Raw genomic sequence first — 21,827 nt, forward strand, 5'->3', positions numbered from 1 at the left:
CACTAAATAGACTGTAACAAACTAATTTGCTGGAAAGTTGTTCAGGGTTACTTTAATAAAAGGGCAAAAGTGAATTTACACAGGTTTCACCAGAATTGAGCGTATCACCATCCACCCACCATAACATTCGAACAAATTGTGTTCACTCATTTTATCATCTTGCATAACTTTATTAAACTCTTTTGTATTATGTCTTTAATAGTATTGCAGTGGATTCAGTATTTGCAGGGGCACAACAATACAATGGAAGAGTGTTGCAGGGTCCACAATCTGAATCATAATCCTGGAGCCACCATTTCCTAAAGCACCCCTAGTCCCTAGTCCTAGCCAATCTGTGACAGATGGCAAAGCACACAAACATATGACTGACACACTAACATATATTTGTGCTTACGAAAATGTATTAAATTGTGCACCTGACATGCCTCTCTACTACTGCCCTCCCCCACTGCATCTGCTGGGATTGATATCTCTAGTTTTATTTCTAAGGATAAATTTCAAATATTTCCCAGCAGCACTGGCTAGCTACTGCTCACATTCCAGATTATCACTACTAACTGCTTGTTTGTTATTCAGGTGAACCCCCATGTATGATAAATATAATTGTGTTCTTATAGATTGATCAAGATCAAGTTTTTTGAGTGTTGACTTGCTTGTGCTATTATAATCAATGATTATGTTCAGTATTGATATTCTCTTTGTTGGATACATTGCTACACATAATTTATATTGTGTAAATCGCCCATGGGAACACATCCTTAACGTATCTTCTTTTATACAGTGAGGTATGGGAGCAGTGGCTTAATAGATATTACTGGGTCCCACAGCAAATAATTTTTTGTTTAGAGGTTGACTTGTTTTACCAATAATTATTGAAACGAGGACCTCGTGAGCCCCATATACCTCCTGTGCCCCCTGCAGCTGCAGGGTTTGCTTCCTCTATAGTTATGCCCCTGTATAGGAGTATAAATTTACTACCTGCTTTTGGATATGTGGCCAGAACTACATCATCATGCCTGGCTTGAAAGTACTCCACCGGTTCCCAGTTCTCGACATTCATTTTTGCCATTGGCACCCCTCGAAAGGAGACCACACTGTGAAGCATTTCAATGTCTTCATCTTTTATCCTAAGGAAACAAAATGTCTTATTTTTGCCCATAATCTTACTTTGAAGTCTGTATAACATAACAAAGTAAATGATTATAATGCAGGGAAAGCCTTTTAATAACATAATGCCCCATTATGCTCGTATAATATTCCCTTAAAACTAAAATGAGGTTTGCATTCTCAGTCTGTGATTCATGGGAGAACACGTGCAAATTACATCTAGGGATCTAGGGTCCAGGGCCCCCCTGGACGTGCTCCGGCAAAGGATAGGCAAGTGCTGGGGGCAGCACCATAGTAGCCCCCTCTGGCAGGTCTATGGATAGAATTGTCACTGCCTATATAGTAAATATGAACCAGCATGCAGCCTGTAGACCAAGTAGAGAGTGTAGCAATGTGCAATTGAGCTGATAAAATCACAGGTACTTTTGCAAAAGGATTTAGAATTTTCATGAAAAGGTGCATAGATAAACTACGGGACTTACATATTTTCTTCAAATTTTAGCATTTTGAGGTATGCCGGACAATCTGGATCTGTCAGCAAAGAATACAGAGAATGCTTAGAAAGAGATTCATTGAGGTTAAAGAAAACTTAGTTACTTATTATCTGGAATCTGGTAATTATTAACTAAGGAGTCACATTTTGTCTTTATATATATACAGTATTTATTTTTATTACATAAAAGAACATGGATTAAGAATATGGATTAACAGAATTGGTTTAATAATTGTGTACAGATGGTGGTTGTCAATGCAACATTCTTTACATCAGTGGTCCCCAACCAGTGGCTCATGAGCAACATGTTGCTCCCGGTAGCCTCAAAGCAGGTGCTTATTTTTCAATTCCTGGCTTTGGTTCTGCCAAACAGATCCTGCTGTAGCCTGCCAGTCCACATAGGGGCTACTAAATGTTGATACATGTAAAGATATGCATTTGGGATACATAAACATCCAAAAATTATTTGGAGCAGACACTAAATAAAGGCAATCTTCCACCAGGCAGTTGAATCAAAGTGAAATGGTTTGTGTCCACAGCCTTACGCATTTCGTGTTACTAACACTTAAGCTATGATAGCCTATGACTAACCCCAAACATGAAACGCGTATTTAATTATTTAATTAAATCATGGGTTGGATGGCTTTTCTAAAAGTGAGAAAATACAAAGTTACTGAAATGGACTCTTACTACAAAGTTGATGCAGGGACTGGTCTGATCAGGTCCGGACTGAGAATTAAAATAGGCCCTGGCATTTCAGGTACACAGAGGCCCAATCAGCCCACGCAGAGGCACAAACAGCCCCCACCAGCCCACTAAATACTGACTTTCTATGTCACCTTATAGCAGCCCCTCTGGCATTTGCCAGAACCCACAGATTTCCAGTCTGGGCCTTTGTCTGATCCATCTGAACCATTTTTGAGTTAGAAAGAAATGCATTTCCTCACTAAAGCAATTTGGAGAGGCTTCATTCCTACTATCCTCTGGATCAGCTAGCATTTAGGTATATCACTTTGGCAGAAAAGGTTGAACTATCTCATCTATTATGTTACTACTTTACTGAAGCAGAAAATAAAATGATACAATATGTACACAACAGTCTAAACAAGACATAAAAAAAAATTAAAATGACATTTAGGTAGTCATACAATATGATCTCATAAATACATTTAAGAAGAGAGGAATTAACATTGCAACATGCTGTTTATATGCAATTACCCATTACAAATTCCATTAACATCTTACAACATAGTTGTTAGATTCAATTTCATACTTCAGATTTCTGAAATATGAAAGTATGCATTTTTAAGTTGAAATCTGCTCAGTATAGCTGCAAACAGGACAACACTGTGTCTGCAGGGGAGGTACACAAAGGATTGGACTGATGCGAATATGCTTTTCTTTCACAATGCAAAAAAAAATAAGTTTTTGGTTGTAAGGGCAATGGTACATAGGATGCTTCCCCTATGTGATGAGAATGTTGAATTGCTTGTTGTCTAAAGTCTTTCCTACAATGCCATTTTAAGGTCTTTCCAATGAGAGTTTTTGCAGAGTGCAGCCTCTCTTTGCAAATATTAATCGGTTTTGGGTTTGGTTAAAAATAGTAAATAGCATAAGATTAAACATGTCTGGAAGAAACCAGTCTATACCTGTGCCAGCGTGACCCTGAGTTCCGCACTCTAGTCTAGATTTTGAGGAATGTGAACTGTGTAACTACAAAGGGTACAGAGAATGCAGTAGAATTACAGCCCTATGATGAGAGAGGACGCCAAAGCAGCAAAGGTTAGATCCTTTATAACAAAAGATAAAATAATCCAACCACTTTAAATGGGTAAAGAGAGGAGGTGTAAAAAAAACTAGTGACTGAGGGTATGAAGGTTTTGGGTTGACATAGAAGGGAATCACATTTGTATGGGCTTCTAAATGAATGGCCAGAATGATTCATTGGCACCAAAGGTATAAGGAAACTCACAGAAACAAAAGTAGTGACCTGGTTATTAATGTTAGAGCTACCTGCAAATCAGCTCACATTTAAGAGGTCATTATTAATGCAAAATTTTGAAGGTTATTTAGTGCAACCTGCCATAGGAATGGAGCACAAGGTAGAGTAAGAGGGTGGACACATATGACTCCCCCTGTCCTCCCCTCATGAATGCAACACTGGTAGTTCTGTATTCATGGAGAAAACATGGGTCTGTGTGCTCTGTTTTGAAGAGCAGAGTCCAGCAGCAATTTACTACCTGCAAATGTGCATTTGCACTTTGCATCCTGCCCTGCACGTAGTAAGTGTGTATGTAAAGAGAACTTAGGCACACACAATAACTGGCAGACCCACAGGCACAGTTAAACACATGTACATTGACCCCTTAACACACACACACTAGAACATAGATGCATAAACTATTGTACACATATAGAAAGGGAATAGGTACCTTGTGCTCTTGCTTTCTCTCCTTTAATTGTTGCCTTGTTCTTACTGTAGAATATTTTCTATTCTATTTAACCCTCTTTGGCTGAACAGAGAACAACCAATCAGTGGAACGGTAGTGTGAAGTAGGAGAGGCTTCCAATAGTTTGCTGAGCTTTTGTACAACAAAAAAAATGCATTCATTTCATTTTCTTTCGTGTCAGTCCCACTGCTGAAAAAAAAAAAAAACATTCGGAACTGCTGGGAAAATATCCCTAAGGTGGCAGAAAACTGTAGTAAAACTTAATCAAAGAATGGGCAATATGGGGTGGGCAGGCTTAGATGAGATGGAGATGATGACCTGTTTAAATGGACAAAAAAAGAAAATTGGTGCACGAAGCCCACATTAGAAGATAAAGTGTGAGCACAAAACTACGTATGTTCAAAAATTCCATTGTGAATTAAAAAGGAAGAGTCTCACTGTCCACCCCAGCATGAAAGGATGTAGTGAGATTTCCCAAAAATTTAAAATGAAAGTAAATTAAAGATACAAAATAATTTATTAGTACATAAAAAGATGGCCTAACACATTTCCTGCGGATTGGGGCACTTACTTATAACCTAGGAATAAGTTTCCCAATAGGCATGTTTTCATGTACTAAAAACTGATTTTGTATAATGAATTTACTTTTGTTTTGAATTTGTGGGAAATCTCTCGCTACACACTTTCATTGAACTGTTTAAATGTCCGAACACAGGCTGATGTTGTCTATTGATCTAGCCCTTGTTGACAACACCTGCTTTAATTATGTTCAGAAAAGGAAACAATTCTGGAAAAAAAATTCACAAATACTCACCAAGAGCAGAAAACTGTATTGAAATTGTTGTCAGTCATTCCGAGAGATCAACCCAGGCCAGAAGTAAAATCAATAAAGATTTATTTGTAGATAAGCTTGGCCTTGTGTGTTTTGTGTTTTACCTATCACCTACTGAAAAGCCAATAAGGTAATGCTAGGTACAGCAAGACTGAGAGTGTTTGCTGTTTTATCTACAAATAACTCTATATTGCTGATTTGAATTGATCTCTTTGAGTTTATACCACAATTTTAATATGGTTAACCCGTTTTAGACCAAAATGAGTTGTTCAAAATAGATCAGCATATTATGGTACATCTTAGTGCCTACATTCGCCCATTGTACAGTTTGTGGATGACCACGTTGTAACCTTCCATCGGTGTGATATGTTCATTGACAGGGCCGCCAGGGCCCCATACAAGAAAATTTTTTGGGGCCCTGCCCACTACAGCCCACAAGCCCCACCCCAGATCCCGCCCACTTCACACAACAGTTGAAAGACCACACAGACTTCACCCACACAAGTTATAATGAAAAAAACCCACAAATTGGTGTTCACTAGAATTGAACTCATGGCTTCAAGACTTCAACTTTGCCTCCATTCATGATTTTGGGTCTTTTCGCTGCTTCATGACTTTAATCTCAGCTGTTTTCGTGACTTCGGGTGTTTTCACTGCTTCGGTAGTTTGGCTTCGGCTATTTCCGTGGCTTCCGGTCCTTTCGCCGCTTTGGGAGTTCGGGTTCGGCTGTTTTCGGGGCTTCTGCTTTTTGACACTCCCGCATTTCGGCTGTTCGGGACTTTGGAAACGGCCGCACAGCTTCGCGGATGTCCAGGGGGCTCCAGCTCTTTCGAAAGTGCAGCACTGCCGGGCCCCCCTTCAGGCCCAGGACACTTGTACCCCCTTGTCCCCCCTGATGGCGGCTCTGTTCATTGACACAAGAGACATGCTTGACAGGCAATGCAGATATAAATATAGGGGGTTTGCTGCCTGAATCAGCATTGCTCATCTGTCCCCACAATCATTCTTTGCATCACTTTTATGGTAACATGAGACACCATGAGGTATAGCTGAAACTCAAACTCCAGTTAAAAATAAATAAGTTCACAAATTGTTAAATGCAATAACGCATGAGCGATTCGTTGCCTGCAACGAATCTCCTAATCTGCGGCGACTAACTTCCTCCAAATGTGAATCGCCGGTTGTAAAAACATATGTGTTTCTTCAGCTTTCCGAAGTTGCCAGAAGTTTCCTCTTGAGACACACACTGAAAACGAAAACTCCCTAAAAGAATTTTCACATAATATTCACTATTGGTTTGCACATTTTTAAAAAATGCAACTATTCTAGAAAGGATTGTATATGAATTTAAATATACATCCAGTTTATGCAATGAGCCAAAGAACACAATAAACTGGGTCAGAGGTTCTTTGGAGAATCAAGATGGCTGAACAAAACAGACCATAATCAAACAGGTTTTAAATCAGTTCCACCAAGCGACACTTCTGGTTTTCACTACAATGGGCCCCTCACCCCCAGCTCTGTCTCCAAAAAACCTCCCGCGGTAGTTGGGTGGGATTTTTTTCTTATTTAAAAAATGTGTTATTATTAACATGTATTTATAAAGTGCCAACATATTGCATAGCGCTGATTCAGTTATATAGGCACCCAAGAGCCACACCAAAAGCTGCCACCCTAGGCATAGGCCCTTGGGTGCCTATATGTGTCTGCAGCTTTAGAAAGAGGATTTTCTGAAGTTTGAGTGAAATAAGGGAGTGAAATAAAGTCAGTCTTGGGGATGGTTATGCCCCCTTTAAAGAGCAACACAGGGCATTAGTTGGGGTTAGGGGTCTACAATTTAATTTCAGTTGGGGATGGGTACTAATAATTTAAGCTTAATGGGAAACTATAGTCCCATAATTACCCCTTATTTATTATAATGCTATTTCATTTTGTATGCAAGTATAATAGTGCCATTTTATTTTCTGTCAAATTAAAACAGTGGTTCCTAGACTGCTGGGATTGCCCTCCTAAGGGGGCCAAGTGACTTTGCTAGGTGGGACTAAAGGACAGTAAGGGAAAGGCCACAGTGGGCGTTTTGGAGAAATTTGGTCGCCTGGCGACTAATCGCCTCGTCTTTGTGGCGACCAATCTTCTCAAATGCCTTCCCTCACTCTGCGCCAGCTAAAATGAAAAAACGCCGGCGCTAATCGAAAGCATAGAGCCACTTCGGGAAACGAATCGCCACGTGTGATTAGCGCTGGCTTTTTTTCATTTTAGCTGGCGCAGAGTGAGGGAAGGCGTTTGGGGAGATTGGTCGCCACAAAGACGAGGTGATTAGTCGCCAGGCGACCAAATCTCCCCAAAACACCCAGTGTGGCCTTTCCCTAAGGAGGGATTTGGTAAAATTTATGTTTTTCCCAAGGTCCCCCTGAAAGCCCAACTTAAAGGCTAAATAGGATAAGCTTTGAGGGTAAACTTATTTACCATCATAAATATTCTTGGAATGATAACTGAATGGCTGATACAATGAGGTTTACATATTGTTTTAACCTTGTTATGAGCTAAAAGGGGGCCTGGTAAATGTTGGGTCTCAATGTAGGGCTTGATAAGAAAGTGTCTAGAAATCACTGTCTAAATTAAAAAAATAAACAATTTGAAATTATACTTCAAGGCAATGGATGCATTTGGCTATGATATATATTCCCAGCCATAGTGTGAGTATATATTGAGCATATGCCTTTATTTTATTCTGTCTTTTAAGCATAAATTTGGACAGGAACTGCAAGTATTACTAAATTTCAATCCTCCCCGCCTGCTTGTATTCAGCAGTGAAATGGCAAGTTTTCGGTCCAGAAAAAATGTTCTTTTCAAATGAAATATGATAGGCATCTATTGTGTGTGCCGTTTAGAAAATCCTGGGAAAACAGAGCTCATGACAACATTGTCCTTTGTTTATGTAGTGTCATTTAAACTGGAATTAAAATCTTAGAGCAAGGATTGGCCCGCTGTAGCCTCTCCCTTCATATTCAGTGCCTGGTGGAACTGAATCTTCTGGTTACCATTGTACAAATTTCCATTCATCATATCAATAGAATCACCTTTGGTACAAATAACTGAGTTTTTAAATGCTGCAATGTAGAAATATTACATACCTCCTCTCGTGCTTTACATTTTTTTCTGTACTCCAGGTATTAAGACCTAACAGACCAACCTGGCTGTATGTACTGAACATATTTTGTATATATCATTTTTTTATCTCCTTTATAACACAACTGATGATTGAATTGTATTATCCATGATTATCTATTTTTAACTACAGTTGCACTATAACTGCATGTGAGTTTTTGTTTAACGTTGCATCTGGTAGCTATTACCTCTTGACACCATACATCATCAATCTGTCATGTGCACCCTATAATGTGTGTCTTTATTGACTATAGTGTTAGCTTTTTACTCTGGTTTACAAATTAACATCTATGCAGAAACTGCAGTCATTCTGATTTGCATTGTCCCATGACTTAATGTGCCCAGTTATGACCCAACAAATAGTACTGCAAAAAAGTGGCACATTGAATGACTGACAGCAATAACTCATCGCCTGGCAACTGAATATCCTTCTTCACCTTCCGTGTGTGCCCCTTGTGCTTCAGATGGGAAGCCCATTAGGGATGTCGAGGACTGTTCTGCGGCGAACTTGTTCGCGCGAACATCGGCTGTTCGCGTCCGCCGCAAGTTCGCGAACGTCGCGCGACGTTCGCCAATAGGCGTTCGCGTCAAAATCGTTCGACCATTCGACCATTCGGTCGCTAAAATCGAACGATTTTCGTTCGATTCGAACGAAAATCGTTCGATCGAACGATTAAAATCCTTCGATCGTTCGAATCGAACGATTTTCGGATGTTCGAAGTTCGCGAACTGTTCGCGAACTGTTCGCATTTTTTGCCGGCGTTCGCGAACACATTATCGGCGGTTCGCTACATCCCTAAAGCCCATAAACCATACTCCAAATGGCACTCATATGAACAGCAGCCTGCAGTAATTTTAAGGCTTTTTTTAAAGCAAACATTTTGTAGGTAATCCCCCCTTCTTCGAACACTTTTCTTCAAGAGAAGATATTTTCTCTATGAGCAACAGAATCACCAAATAGAGCACCACTTACATGTCTATACAGTGTTATGGCTACATGCATGGACTGCCTTGGTTTCCCAAATCCCTCTGCCCACCTCTGATTCTTCAGAATCCACCTACAAGGCTATGCACAGTTTGCTTGTGCACACGTGCTTTGGATTATTAATGTCTGTGATTGTGAGAGATGATGCATATGCAGGATTGTGCCCACTCCCGATTGTTTGAACTTGCTTTTGTCAGAGATTTTGGTCCTTTTTTTTGTTTGACTGAAAAGACTTAAATACAAAAAGAAAACCATGCACGGTGGGCTTTATATTTGGAATGTCAATATTTGGGGCTGGGGGGGGGAATCATACTTAAGACTCATCGTCCAAAGCAAACTATCATGGACATAGCAAGGTTCACAGACTGAACAAGCTAATGAAAACAGTGTGTTACGTTTGTCAGTGTGAAGTCAGGATGAAGTCACTGCACATGCTAAGGGCTGAACAATGTATTCAACAAAGATAGGGAATTCACTTTGAACTCTAGAAGGAACCGCATTCCTCAGCAGGCTGCCACTTTGTGATACAGAAGGGCAGGGAGATGCAAACCGTTGCCCCTTCTTGCCTCCCCTAGTTCTGGCCCTGGTGTCATTTCTAAATGTCACATTGTATATGTTCATGCCACTGCATTACTTACAGATTAAGAAGAGATACATAAAGTTTCACAGCTCCATATAGCACTGACCGATTAGTAGTAGTTACAAAGAAATTGAAGCTGGTGTTTTATTAACTTAGCACTTATTAAACAGCTTGTCCAGCGCTTATAGCGATTCAAACGTGCAGTCTAAATATAATTCTCTTACTTTCCAGATTTGCAGAGATGCCTGTTGCTGAATTCATTGCAGGATGGATTTCAGGTAATGGAATATTCCGCAATATATTATTTTTTACTGCTAGGAATGGTCTGTATATAATAACAGTCGGATATATGTGCAAAAAACATTGTAAAAACACCTGGAATGGGATTAGATATAGAAAAATAACCAAGATATCCTTGCTATTTCAGCATGAGTGTACTTGTTTTGGCAATAGAACTTGGTGCAGGGGTATACAAGTAGGAAGCAGAGAGGGACCAACTGCTAAACGTCCTTGGGGCCAAGTTTTAACCAAAGCCCATGGACCCTTGAGACAGTCTTCCTCCCTGGCAACCACTACCTCTGCATTTTGATACTGATGATTTTATTGTACAGGTATGGGATCCGTTATCCAAAAACCCATTATCCAGAAAGCTCCAGCTTCAGAAAGCTCTGAATTACAGGAAGGCAATATCCTATAGATTTCATTTTAATAAAAAAATTCATAATTGTTCCTTGTGATAAGAAGACCGTATCTTGAACTTGATCCGAACTTAGACTTAAGCTATGGAGATGCAAATTAAAGAAAGACCCCTTATCTAGAAAACCCTAGGCCCTAAGCATTTTGCATAATGGGTCCCAAACTCCCATACCTGTACCATGTGGTTTCCTGTTGGTAATTATGAAAAGCTGGTGTGAGAAATCTGAACAAGTAACAAATTGTAACTTAATATATCATCCTGGACAGGATCATAGCTGGCTGTGTTTTTTTTAAAATGACGTGCTCCATATCATAAAATCACAGATATCAACTATATAAAAAAAGAGATATTGCCGCACAACTGTCTTGGTTTCTGGGTGCAAGTAGTCAAAAAGGCACTGCCAAAGTAGCCAATATCATAGAAAAAATAAAAACTGACACAGCACTCCAAGTTTTGTATGCAAAAAAAGATATATATTGTAGAAAGACATACCAAAGCCCATAGGGCGACGTTTCGGGGTATACAAACCCCTTTCTCAAGCCAAGGGCAGCATTCATGTAACAAACATTGGTTTACACCTATTTATACAAGGTAACACAGGAAGTTGCATATAGAACATGACATCATTAACGATCCTCACACATTAACCCCTTAATTGCTTAATGTTATCCATGCAGGCATATGACAACTCAGCGTTAGTCCACTGCATATCCAAATCCAGCTAAAAAGAAACAAAACAAAGAATAAAAAACAGAAATGAGACCAATGTTTATCCCATCATAGAAATACATATAGGTCATAGTCTCTATTAAGCCCATTTGGGGCCAATGTGTTTAATTGGTGTATCCACCATACCTCTCTTTTCCTCAGCAATAGCTCTCTATCTCCCCCCCCCGTCTGGGGGAGGGTACACATTCCAGAACCATATATTTCAAATCCTCTGTATCCTTGTGTCCTTTCTAAAAATCACAGATATACCGTATCAGGGTCAGACTGCAAAGACGGTATATTGTGAAAAAACCTGGTGGGCCCCGGCCCTCATTGACCCAGATACCGAATGGGGAAGCCGTACGGAGGACCCCATACACTGGGCAATAAGATGCCGACTTAATCTGTCTGCAGCTTATATCTGCCCGTGTATGGGGATTTAAGGGTTCGTTCACATGAGGATATTCGGGAAGATTTTGTCACCTGGCAACTAATCGCCTCTTCTTCTGAGCGACAATCTCCCCAAACTGCCTCAGCGTGTCTTCCCATAGGCTATAATGAAAAGTTGCCTGCGCTAAAGCACATGCGGCGATGCGTTTTCTGTAGTCGTCCAAAGTTGCCTCAGGGTTAGTTCACATGAGGAGCTTTGGGGAGGTTTTGATGCCTGGCGACTAATCACCTCGTCTTCTGAGCAACAATCTCCCCAAACTGCCTCAGCGTTTCTTCCCATAGGCTATAATGAAAAGTCGCCTGTGCTAAAGCACACATGGCGATGCGTTTTCCGAAGTTGCCCGAAGTTTCACTCTTGTCTCCTCGTGTGAACTAAAAAAGGGTGTTTCACCTTTTAGTTAACTTATGATGTTGTAGCTAATAATGGCTAATTATAGTTAATTACAGCTAATAATGGCTAATTCTAAGCAACTTTTCAATTGGCCTTCATTATTTGTGATCTCTAGTTTTTTTTAATTATTTGCCGCCTTCTTCTGATTCTTTCCAGCTTTCAATCAGGGGTCACTGACCCCATCTAAAAACAACTGCTCCGTAAGGCTACAAATTTATTATTATTGCTACTTCGTATTACTCATCTTTCTATTCAGGCCTCTCCTATTCATATTCCAGTCTCTTATTCAAATCAGTGCATGGTTGCTAGGGGAATTGTTCAAATCGCAAACTGGAGAGATGTTGAATGAAAAGTTAAATAACTCAAAAGCCAGAAATAATAAAAAATGAAAGCCAATTTCAAATTATCTCTGAATATTATTCTCTACATTATACTAAAAGTTAGCTGAAACGTGAACCACTTTAACATGGGTGAAAGATATTTCCAGTGTTTTGAACCCAAGGTGGGTTTTTTATGGAGAGAGGCAAGGCAAAGATCTTAGTGATGAGCTCATAGTTGAATGGGTATCCATGGGCTGCATGCAGATCCGGACTGAGAATTAAAATAGGCCCTGGCATTTCAGGTACACAGAGGCCCAAACAGCCCCCACCAGCCCACTAAATACTGACTTTCTATGGCCCCTTATAACAGCCCCTCTGGCATTTGCCAGAACCCACCAATTGCCATTCCGGGCCTGGCTGCATGACAGACGCGGCAGGGTTCTTAAAGGAACAGTAACACCAAAAAATATAAGTGTTTATCCTGTGCTTTTTATCCTTTTTCAGCTTTGAATGGCTGCGCCCATGGCTACACAACAGTTTGTTTATATATAACTATAGTTGTGTTTCTGAAGCAAACACACCAGTTTTACCAGGGCAACACAACAGTACATTATATTTTCTTTACTTTAGGACAATTTCATTTATTGGTGTTACTGTTCCTTTAACTAGACAATGAACTACATCTAAGGTGACATTTTGTGGGGATATATATAAACACATGAGGCCTTTGTATAAGGTCTCTAAGCAAAGTCTACATAACATATACATGTCTCCTGTTTCTGTGTTTTGGGAGAGTGTGTGCAGGTAAATTATGATGCATGCATTCTCTAGTTATTGAAAACATTGTTTCCTTGTATTCTTGGTCATTGAGATAAGATAAAAAACAGTTACATACACAGGTTTTGATATCTGATAAATGTCTCTTTTTCTCTTTATTTTCTTAGGAGCACTCGGCCTGGTTGTTGGACACCCAGTAGACACAGTTAAGGTAACCCCACTGGTGGAAATGATAATGGGGCATATTTGCAAACATAGAAGCTAACTTAAAGCAGTGCAAGCCAGTAGCAGCCAATGGGCAATTAGCTTTGAACAGTTACTACAAGTTAGAAAATGAAATATCTGATATGTTGCTGTTAGCAAATGCCAGTGGCAGATCAATGACATATGGGGCCCCTAGGCTATATCCACAGGCCCCCCATTAAGGCTACTGTTGTGTCCTGATGCTTGCAGATCCAGGCATGCATGAAGCTGAGCTATAATATTTGAAAAAGCTTGATGGGCCCTGATCACACTGGACCCCTAGGTTATAGTCTAGGGAAGTCTGTGTATTAATCTACCCTTGGCAACTGCTCTGGTGCAATTTAGCACACAGAAGAAATGGACCTTATTTATGTGACTTCTCTAAGGGCTCTTACTCATGAGCGTTTTTACCTGCGCTCCCCTGCGTTCCGTTTTTCGGCGTTCAGCCGCAGGGGAGTGCAGGAATAGACACATTTCATTATTTCAATGGGGCTGTACTCACACAGGCGCGTGTAGGCGCCGAACGCAGGAAAAATGCAGCATGTTGCGTCTCAACCTGCGTTCGGCGCCTACATGCGCCTGTGTGAGTACAGCCCCATTTGAAATAATGAAATGCGTCTATTCCTGCGCTCCCCTGCAGCTGAACGCCGAAAAACGGAACGCAGGGGAGCGCAGGTAAAAACGCTCATGAGTAAGAGCCCTTAGTCCCCTGTGTGGCTTGACTATAAACATCTGGAATTAATTGAATTGATTGAATTGCAAGTAGAGATGTTCCTGCTGTACTGCGCATGTGCCAATTGCAACAGAGCCAGGAACTATCCCCCCAATGCCAGATTTACCCTCAAGTATAGTTTTTTGTTTTTTTTTAAATTTACTGTATACTACACCCAGGGCCATATTTATATTTATCTAGTTATCTGAAGGCCTGTACCAAGGCGGCAGCTTTTAGGGGTGGTCCAGGTTACCTATATGATTGAAAAGAAAAATTCATCCCAGCCCCAGCAGGACACTTACTGTATTAATCCACTGTCAGAGCTGGGTGTGAGGGGTACAGGGCTCGCCAGAAATGACATATGACAGATTTTATTATAACACGCATCCATATGTACGGTCCTGTATGCACCTGCTCCCTAAACCTGCCACCCTAGGCATGGGCCCTCTGGTACCTACCGTAATACAGCCCTAAATAATGGGAATGAATTACTCAAGAGTGCACTAATGGAATATTTTATTGACAATCAGTGATCAACTGGTTACCTGCTCAAGATCTACTGGTATAAAACTTTTTGAGACCATAAAACATGTACAGGAATGAGATCCGTTATTCGGAAACCTGTTATCCAGAAAGCTCCAAATTACAGAAAGGCTGTCTCCCATAGACTCAGTTTTATCCAAACATTCCAAATTTTTTAAAATTATTTTCTTTTTCTCCGTAATGATAAAACAGTACCTTGTACTTGATCCCAACTAAGATATAATTAATCCTTACTGGAGGTAAAACCAGTCTATTGGGTTTATTTAATGTTTATATGATTTTGTAGTAGACTTAAGGTATGAAGATGCAAATTATGGAAAGATTTGTTAACCAGAAAACTCCAGGTCCCGAGCATTCTGGATAACCACTTCCATACCTGTACTACAGCATGAAAAAGGACCATCATACAGCTTCAGTAAACAACCCCATATATATCCTAACTATGCTAATATATCCCGCTTTCTGCTAAAGGTACGTCTGCAGACCCAATCAAGGTACCAAGGAATTCTGGACTGTGTCTTTCAAACATACAGGAATGAAAAGGTTAGATTCATTTTATTATAATACGACTTGAAAGGCAGATTGAAAAGCCAATCTAAATTATATATACCGGTACTCATAAGTAAGAATTTGTTCCATTTATGTCATTGGTTTCTAAGCATGTACACAAGATATAATTGTAAAGCAAAACTGTAAAGAGAATATATTTTATTTATATTTAGTTGATCTACATCAGTCTGTGTGTGGGTAAATACGATTGGCTTGCTTAATCGAGATCAATTGAGTGTAGCTAGTATTAGGTTTTAAATGATGCTTTATTGTACTGACACAAGCTGATTTATTTTTGGGTTTGTGATCTGACTCCTGATTTTATTCCAACATGTATTTGGGGCCTGCAGTAATGTTTGTTTTTTGGCACTCCATTTTGAAAAACCCTATGCTTGCTAGAGGTAGCATTTTGTCTGAAGGTAAAGCTTTATGGTTAAATTGGCCTTTAATTCTCCTCTAATTACATCATTGTATATGTCATGTATGACTTCAACTTCAATATTGTTTTTTCTTTCATTTCAGATTTTTGGATTTTTTAAAGGCATGAGTTTTCCAGTAGGGAGTGTAGCAATTAGTAACTCATTAGCATTTGGATCTTATAGTAATGCTTTGCTGTACCTAAGTGACAAAGAGTTTAAAGACTGGAAGAACCCACCTCTTAATTTCCATATTTTTATGGCTGGATGCTTTTCTGGAATGGTACAAGTAAGTATATGTTGAACTATGAGTTTCTATTGGAAACGATCTTTGATATTTCAGTTGAATAATTAGAAGTTATTGATTCCCTTGTTTTTGCACTGGACCTTGCAGATGATATGTTTTGCATGCATATATTATCACTGCTCATGAATTAGGTCTATTGCACTGGACTTTATTGGCACTGGTTCTACCTGCTAACCATTCTCCATATGCCCATTCGACTAATTGCTAATTAGTGGCTAAGGATTACAATTACCAAGTAAAATAACACTAAGGGCAGTGGCCAACAGGGATATTTGTCTTGTTGACCAATCACATAAAATGGAAGTTAAATAAGGAAAAGAGAACAGAATGCAGTAATGAATCAAGCCTGTATCAAAGCATTTGCCCTTAAGTCGTCTGTTTCTATATGGCCATATAAGGGCAGTGGCCGACGGGGAGATTTGACTGTAAAACCAACATATCACTAAGTCGTCCAAAGTTTCCTCCAGATGCAATTTCAGACGACTTAGTGATATGTTGGTTTTACCGCCAGTGATTTCAGTTATTTCCAATGGAGTGGTTTCCAATCCCGCAGTCACTCATAAATAATCGGGGGCGACAAATCTCCCTGTCGGCCACGACCCTTATATGGCCATAAGGAAACAGAAGACTTCAGGCCAAATGCTTTGATACAGGCTTTTGATTCACTATTGCCTTCTGTTCTCTTTTCCTTATTTACCGTTCATTTTAAGTAATTGGTCGTTTAGATAAGAGTATTGCATTTTAAAACGAAACACATTGGATTACAGGCCATAGCCCTAGTTTCTTTCTTGTTTTTATATTATAAAATTCACAAACACAAGGCTGCTCTAATATGAAGGTATGGTACCTATTGTTGGTTAATCTGCTATAGCTGTTAAAACATTATTTATCTTCTACTTAACTAAACAATTATCAAAATCATTTCAAACACCTTGCCAAACACCAAACACCAAGGACAGCAAATTTCATCTTCATAACCAGGCATTTAACTCTTCTTTTGTAGAGTCCCCGGTTGTTCTCTCTGCACCAGCCCTGGATGCACCCCTGCCAATTATTTTACAGCTATTTTGCCAAATGCTGGCAGTAGGGCTGCAACATCCATAATTTTTGGATTTGGCCAGATATGGGTTCTCCACAAAATAATGGCTGAATACTGAAACAAATCCAAACCTTTATTTGCACACTCAATCAGTCCAAAGAATTCCATTTTATGTGGAACGACATCCACATGCAGTGAAGAAACAGTAATGTTGAAACATTATTAATTAAATGAATAACAACACTTTGTAAAGATCACAGATAAATATGGAAGTTTCCATAACATGATGGAACTAAGATTATTGGAAGTAGATGTAGCATTTTCAGTAGGCTTGTTGAAGCAATTTATTCTGTACTTCTCATTTCTTGCTCAGTTTATACTCTACATTGTAAGCCACAGAAGAAAGTGAGAAGTCCAAACCAAATTGCTAACACCAACCTGCTGGAAAACATCATGGAAATACCATATCTTCAGTTCTGTCAAGGTATGGCTGCTTTAATCTGTGATTCACTTAGCATGCTTTTGTGTTATTTTATGTGTACCACCCCTTGTGGAATAGAGCAAGCTTTTTTAGGGTAAAAGCACATTTTACATTATTTTACATGCAAATATTATCAGTGATAGTTAATGCTCAACTTTAAAGGACAAGGAAAGTCTAAAATATAATAAGGCTAGAAATGCTGTATTTTGTATACTAAACATAAACAAGAACTTACTGCACCACAAGCCTAATCAAACAAATGATTTTTGTTTTTAAAGTTGGCCACAGGGGGTCACCATCTTGTAACTTTGTTATACATCTTTTCAAGACTAAGACTATGCACATGCTCAGTGTGGTCTGGGCTTCTTAGGGATCGTCATAAATGATCAAAACAGGGAAACAAACAAAGCTGCTGGAGTTCTGAAAGGCTGGGAAGTAAGGCGGAGTATGATTGTTTCCCTGCCAGCAGTTAGGGACCGTCTGAAAATTCCTACCCACAGCAGTAAATGAAGGGAGAATTTCACTGCATACAGTCAGGTTTCTTATAAAACCGATACACATTTTTTAATTAAATTATATTGGAGATAGGTTTCTTTTTCATTAAAGAAAGTAAAAAATGGGATTTTATTTTTTTGCCTTTACATGCCCTTTAATGACCTGGAGGTGGGCATTGAAAGTACTGTTTCTATTTTTGCAGATGATACTAAATTGTGCAGAACTATAGGTTCCATGCAGGATGCTGCCACTTTGTAGAGTGATTTGTCTAAGTTGGGAAACTGGGCAGCAAAGTGGAAAATGAGGTTCAATGTTGATAAATGCAAGGTTATGCACTTTTGCAAAAATAATATAAATGCAAGTTATATACTAAATGGCAGTGTGTTGGGAGTTTCCTTAAATGAGAAGGATCTAGGGTTTTTTGTAGATAACAAGTTGTCTAATTCTGGGCAGTGTCATTCTGTGGCTACTAAAGCAAATAAAGTTCTGTCTTTCAAAAAAAGCATTAACTCAAGGGATGAAAACTTAATTATGCCTCTTTATAGGTCCCTGGTGAGGCCTCATCTGGAGTATGCAGTGCAGTTTTGGACTCCAGTCCTTAAGAGGGATATAAATGAGCTGGAGAGAGTGCAGAGACTAAGTGCAACTAAACTGGTTAGAGGGATGGAAGATTTAAATTATGAGAGGGGAGACTGTCAATGTTGGGGTTGTTTTCTCTGGAAAAAAGGCGCTTGCGAGGGGACATGATTACACTTTACAAGTACATTAGAGGACATTATAGACAAATAGCAGGGGACCTTTTTACCCATAAAGGTAATCACTGTGTATATCCTGGGTGCCGCCATCTTGCCCATGGCGCCAGAGCGTATTGGAGCGTCGGCTGACTTCCCTTACACAGAGGTCCCTTGAACCATTTGAAGAAATTTTTAGCCTTCATGATTTTCGGGTTTTTTCAGTGGTTTGACCTCAAACTTGATCAGTGGTATTCAAGATTTTTTATTGCAGATAACTTGATCAATTCAAGTATTCCATGCCCCCCCCCGATTTGCGTTCATTCGATTTTTTTTACAATCAGGTTTTTTCATAAATAAGCACACATTCGAGTTGTGAGTATATTCGAGGTAGAAAAACCTCACAAACTCGACGTTGATAAATAACCCCCTCCCCTACAGTATTGTCTATGGTAGGGTATTTTTTGGGCATTTTGTAGCCACAAAAAGTAGCTGCTGCTAATAGCTCCAGCTACTAGTAGCAGCTGCTTTTCGTGGCTACGAAAATACCCTGTCATAGACAATACTGAGAGTTGTCTCTGCTAAAACACACGTAGTGTCATAGCAAAGCCAATTATCACTATTGTCTATTTTGTAGTGGTGACAAGTAGCTGCTACTAGTAGCTCTGTGTGCCTTTACCCTTAATGATGCCACAATTATGGCTTTGAACTTTAGTGACAGGGTTCCTGGTTGGTGAAGGTGGAGAACAAAGCGAGTAATTAAAAAAAATCCAGTGGAAGTATGTGAACAGGTTCAGACTCTTAGTCTAATATGTTATAACAGCAAATTAATTTCACCGTTAAATTCTCATATCAGTTTGTTTTCCTTTGCAGCTTTCTTTTTCAGCTCCAATTGACCTTGTTAAAGTGAGGCTTCAGAACCAGACTGAATCATTTGGGAGCGTAGCAAGGTCTGGCCATTTACAAGCTCGATACCAAGGTCCTGTTCACTGTGCTCTATGTATCATTCGAGAGGAGGGCATTTTTGGCCTCTACAGAGGATCTCTAGCATTGGCATTAAGAGATATACCTACTATGGGTCTTTATTTCCTAACCTATGAAGTTCTTTGCAAATGGATGACCAAAACTGTTGGCGAACCAAGTAAGTTTTGCAAAATCCTTCACTTGCTGTAGGAAAACAGGAGCTGAAAATAGGGTAAAGAGACACTGGGGCTCATTTATCAACACTGGGCAAATTTGCCCATGGGCATTTACCTGTCAGTGTTCAGTTTTTATAGCCAGCTACTAGTTGAACAATGAATGCAGCAATTTAATTGGTTGATTGGTTACTGCCCATGGGAAATATTGCCCAGTGTTGATAAATGACCCCCAGTGTGACTGATGTTGGGCCATTTTTGATAAGCAATATTAAAATAAGGTTGTAAAACAGGTGATTTATCTGAATACCGATTTTGCTCTGGGGGGAGGTAGACACTTTCAGCTCATAGAGATTTCCAAATATGTTGCTTGCAGGGCACAATTATATGATATATTAAATTAATTTTAGATTTACTTAACACAAATTCCAGTGAATCCTGTACTCCCGTGTTTAAAAAGGTGAAGATGCTCATTACATTTGGTTTGTTCTTAATAATCCACTTTGAATAGAATATTCTTTGCTTTATTTGCAGTGCCTACTGTTAAAATAATAATTATTTGCACTCTCTCTTCTGTTTCCAGGTGCATGGACAATGCTCTTTGCTGGAGGCTGTGCAGGGACCGTTGGGTGGGCTTTTGCCAATCCAATGGATGTTATAAAGGCTCGTCTCCAGATGGATGGAATGCATGGGGTGCAGTATCTAGGAATGTTGGACTGTATCAGGAAAAGTATCAGACAGGAAGGTGTGAAAGTGTTCTTGAAAGGTCTTACTATCAACAGCCTTCGAGCTTTTCCCGTTAATGCAGTTACTTTTCTAAGCTACGAGATGCTTCTAAAGGTCTTCAGGTGAACTATACCCATACTTGGACATATACAGACTGAGAAAAACTTTTGGACCTTGAAAAACACTTTTCGACATCTTAAGCTTTCTGATGACAAAAACAGAAAAAAAATGAACTATCAAGATACAACACATTGTACAAATACATTTTGTATGACAGAATCATTTGATATTTGGATGTGAAGGGATTGCTTTGATCTTTTCAAAATGAGTATAAACGATATACTATTCAAATAAAAAGGCTTCAATCAAATTCATATTTTTGGGTTTTAACCTTCCTTTAATTTTTTTGAAGATCAGCAGAAATGTCATGTTTTTGCGCATATCTTCATACTGTATATTTAGTGTATTATAGTCTAATGAAAAGGACACCATCATGACCATCATTTAAAACATATATTCCCACCTTTAATTAAATAGAAAGTATGTTGTAATGCCCTGTTTTTTCTCGAAGATGGTAGTAACAATGAAAATGACATCGTTTTTGTCTTTGCGACTATGGAAGAAGATACAAGGGGGTTGAACATAATTTAAAGGTGGAAGAGCTCAAACCTCATATACCCCAGTGTTGCACCCCATGATGACTCTCTTTTTGTATCTTCTCACCATCTTCCATGCTATGCTATGTCCTCTTTCCCTTTCTAGCCCTTTATTCAGATGACTTCATGTCACTAAACATTGGTAAAACTAGTTGGCATGTTCACACTTCATTTTCCGAAGAGTTTTCAGATTATACAGGCTAACGAGATTAAAATAGATTGTGGTCAGGAAAGGGAACTGTCCAAAGCAGCAGTCACTAAGCTTGTCATAAGTGAAGGCAGAGGAATGTGCCAACAGGTTGTACTTCTGGTATCTGCCTGCTTGGTTGCATTTCTTGGCTGCTGCATTTGCAACTAAAAACATGTTTTTGAAAATCTATACACTTGCATGATTATTTATTAATTAACATGGGAAAATTAAATATGCCATCAATCCCTTCTCCCATTTTTGTATGTTTGGAGCAATTTAGCCATGTCTTACATTATATTTTACTTGGAGCGCTCCCACAACCCCTGTTTGTAGTTTATAAAAGTTATTCTACAGGACAAACTTTGATTTTGTTGCAAATTCCCCACACTAACTGTGATTGGATGCCTTTAGAAATGGGTTTTGGTGAGCTTGCCTATAAAAGCTACAGCAGAGGAGAATCAACATGAGAAACCAACACTTGGGTCAGGAGACGCTTTTCCTAAGAAATGCAACTAAGGAAGAGGTGAAAGCCTAAAACAAAAGTGAGATATAAATCGTTAGGGATGCCATATGGGCTTCAACTTAATGTGGTATGGTGTTCTGGTATGATCATGAAGTAGCAGGGGCAGAATGGGCCAACCGGAC

At 39.4% G+C, this 21,827-nt stretch overlaps 2 protein-coding genes across 2 annotated transcripts in view; one reads left to right on the forward strand and one right to left on the reverse strand.

Annotated features, from left to right (window-relative positions):
- sult1e1.L (sulfotransferase family 1E member 1 L homeolog) overlaps window positions 1-10,863 on the reverse strand; it is a gene marked incomplete at its 5' end in the record, with an annotated part of 25,444 nt that extends 14,581 nt beyond the window's left edge. Inside the window, 4 exon segments of the mRNA NM_001095815.1 lie at window positions 979-1,127; window positions 1,590-1,638; window positions 4,033-4,239; window positions 10,805-10,863. Of these exon segments, the coding sequence (NP_001089284.1) occupies window positions 979-1,127; window positions 1,590-1,612 (172 nt within the window).
- Window positions 1-20,710, forward strand: part of slc25a45.L (solute carrier family 25 member 45 L homeolog) — a 23,603-nt gene extending 2,893 nt beyond the window's left edge. The window contains exons 2-7 of the mRNA XM_018257580.2: window positions 9,847-9,893; window positions 13,126-13,169; window positions 14,928-14,999; window positions 15,528-15,710; window positions 19,348-19,615; window positions 20,194-20,710. Of these exons, the coding sequence (XP_018113069.1) occupies window positions 9,857-9,893; window positions 13,126-13,169; window positions 14,928-14,999; window positions 15,528-15,710; window positions 19,348-19,615; window positions 20,194-20,462 (873 nt within the window). The 5' untranslated portion in view covers window positions 9,847-9,856 and the 3' untranslated portion in view covers window positions 20,463-20,710. The remainder of the gene's footprint in view (window positions 1-9,846; window positions 9,894-13,125; window positions 13,170-14,927; window positions 15,000-15,527; window positions 15,711-19,347; window positions 19,616-20,193) is intronic.
- The last annotated feature ends 1,117 nt before the right edge of the window (window positions 20,711-21,827 follow it).

Source organism: Xenopus laevis, chromosome 4L (assembly GCF_017654675.1).
Source record: "Xenopus laevis strain J_2021 chromosome 4L, Xenopus_laevis_v10.1, whole genome shotgun sequence".
NCBI classification, from domain to species: Eukaryota; Metazoa; Chordata; class Amphibia; order Anura; family Pipidae; genus Xenopus; species Xenopus laevis.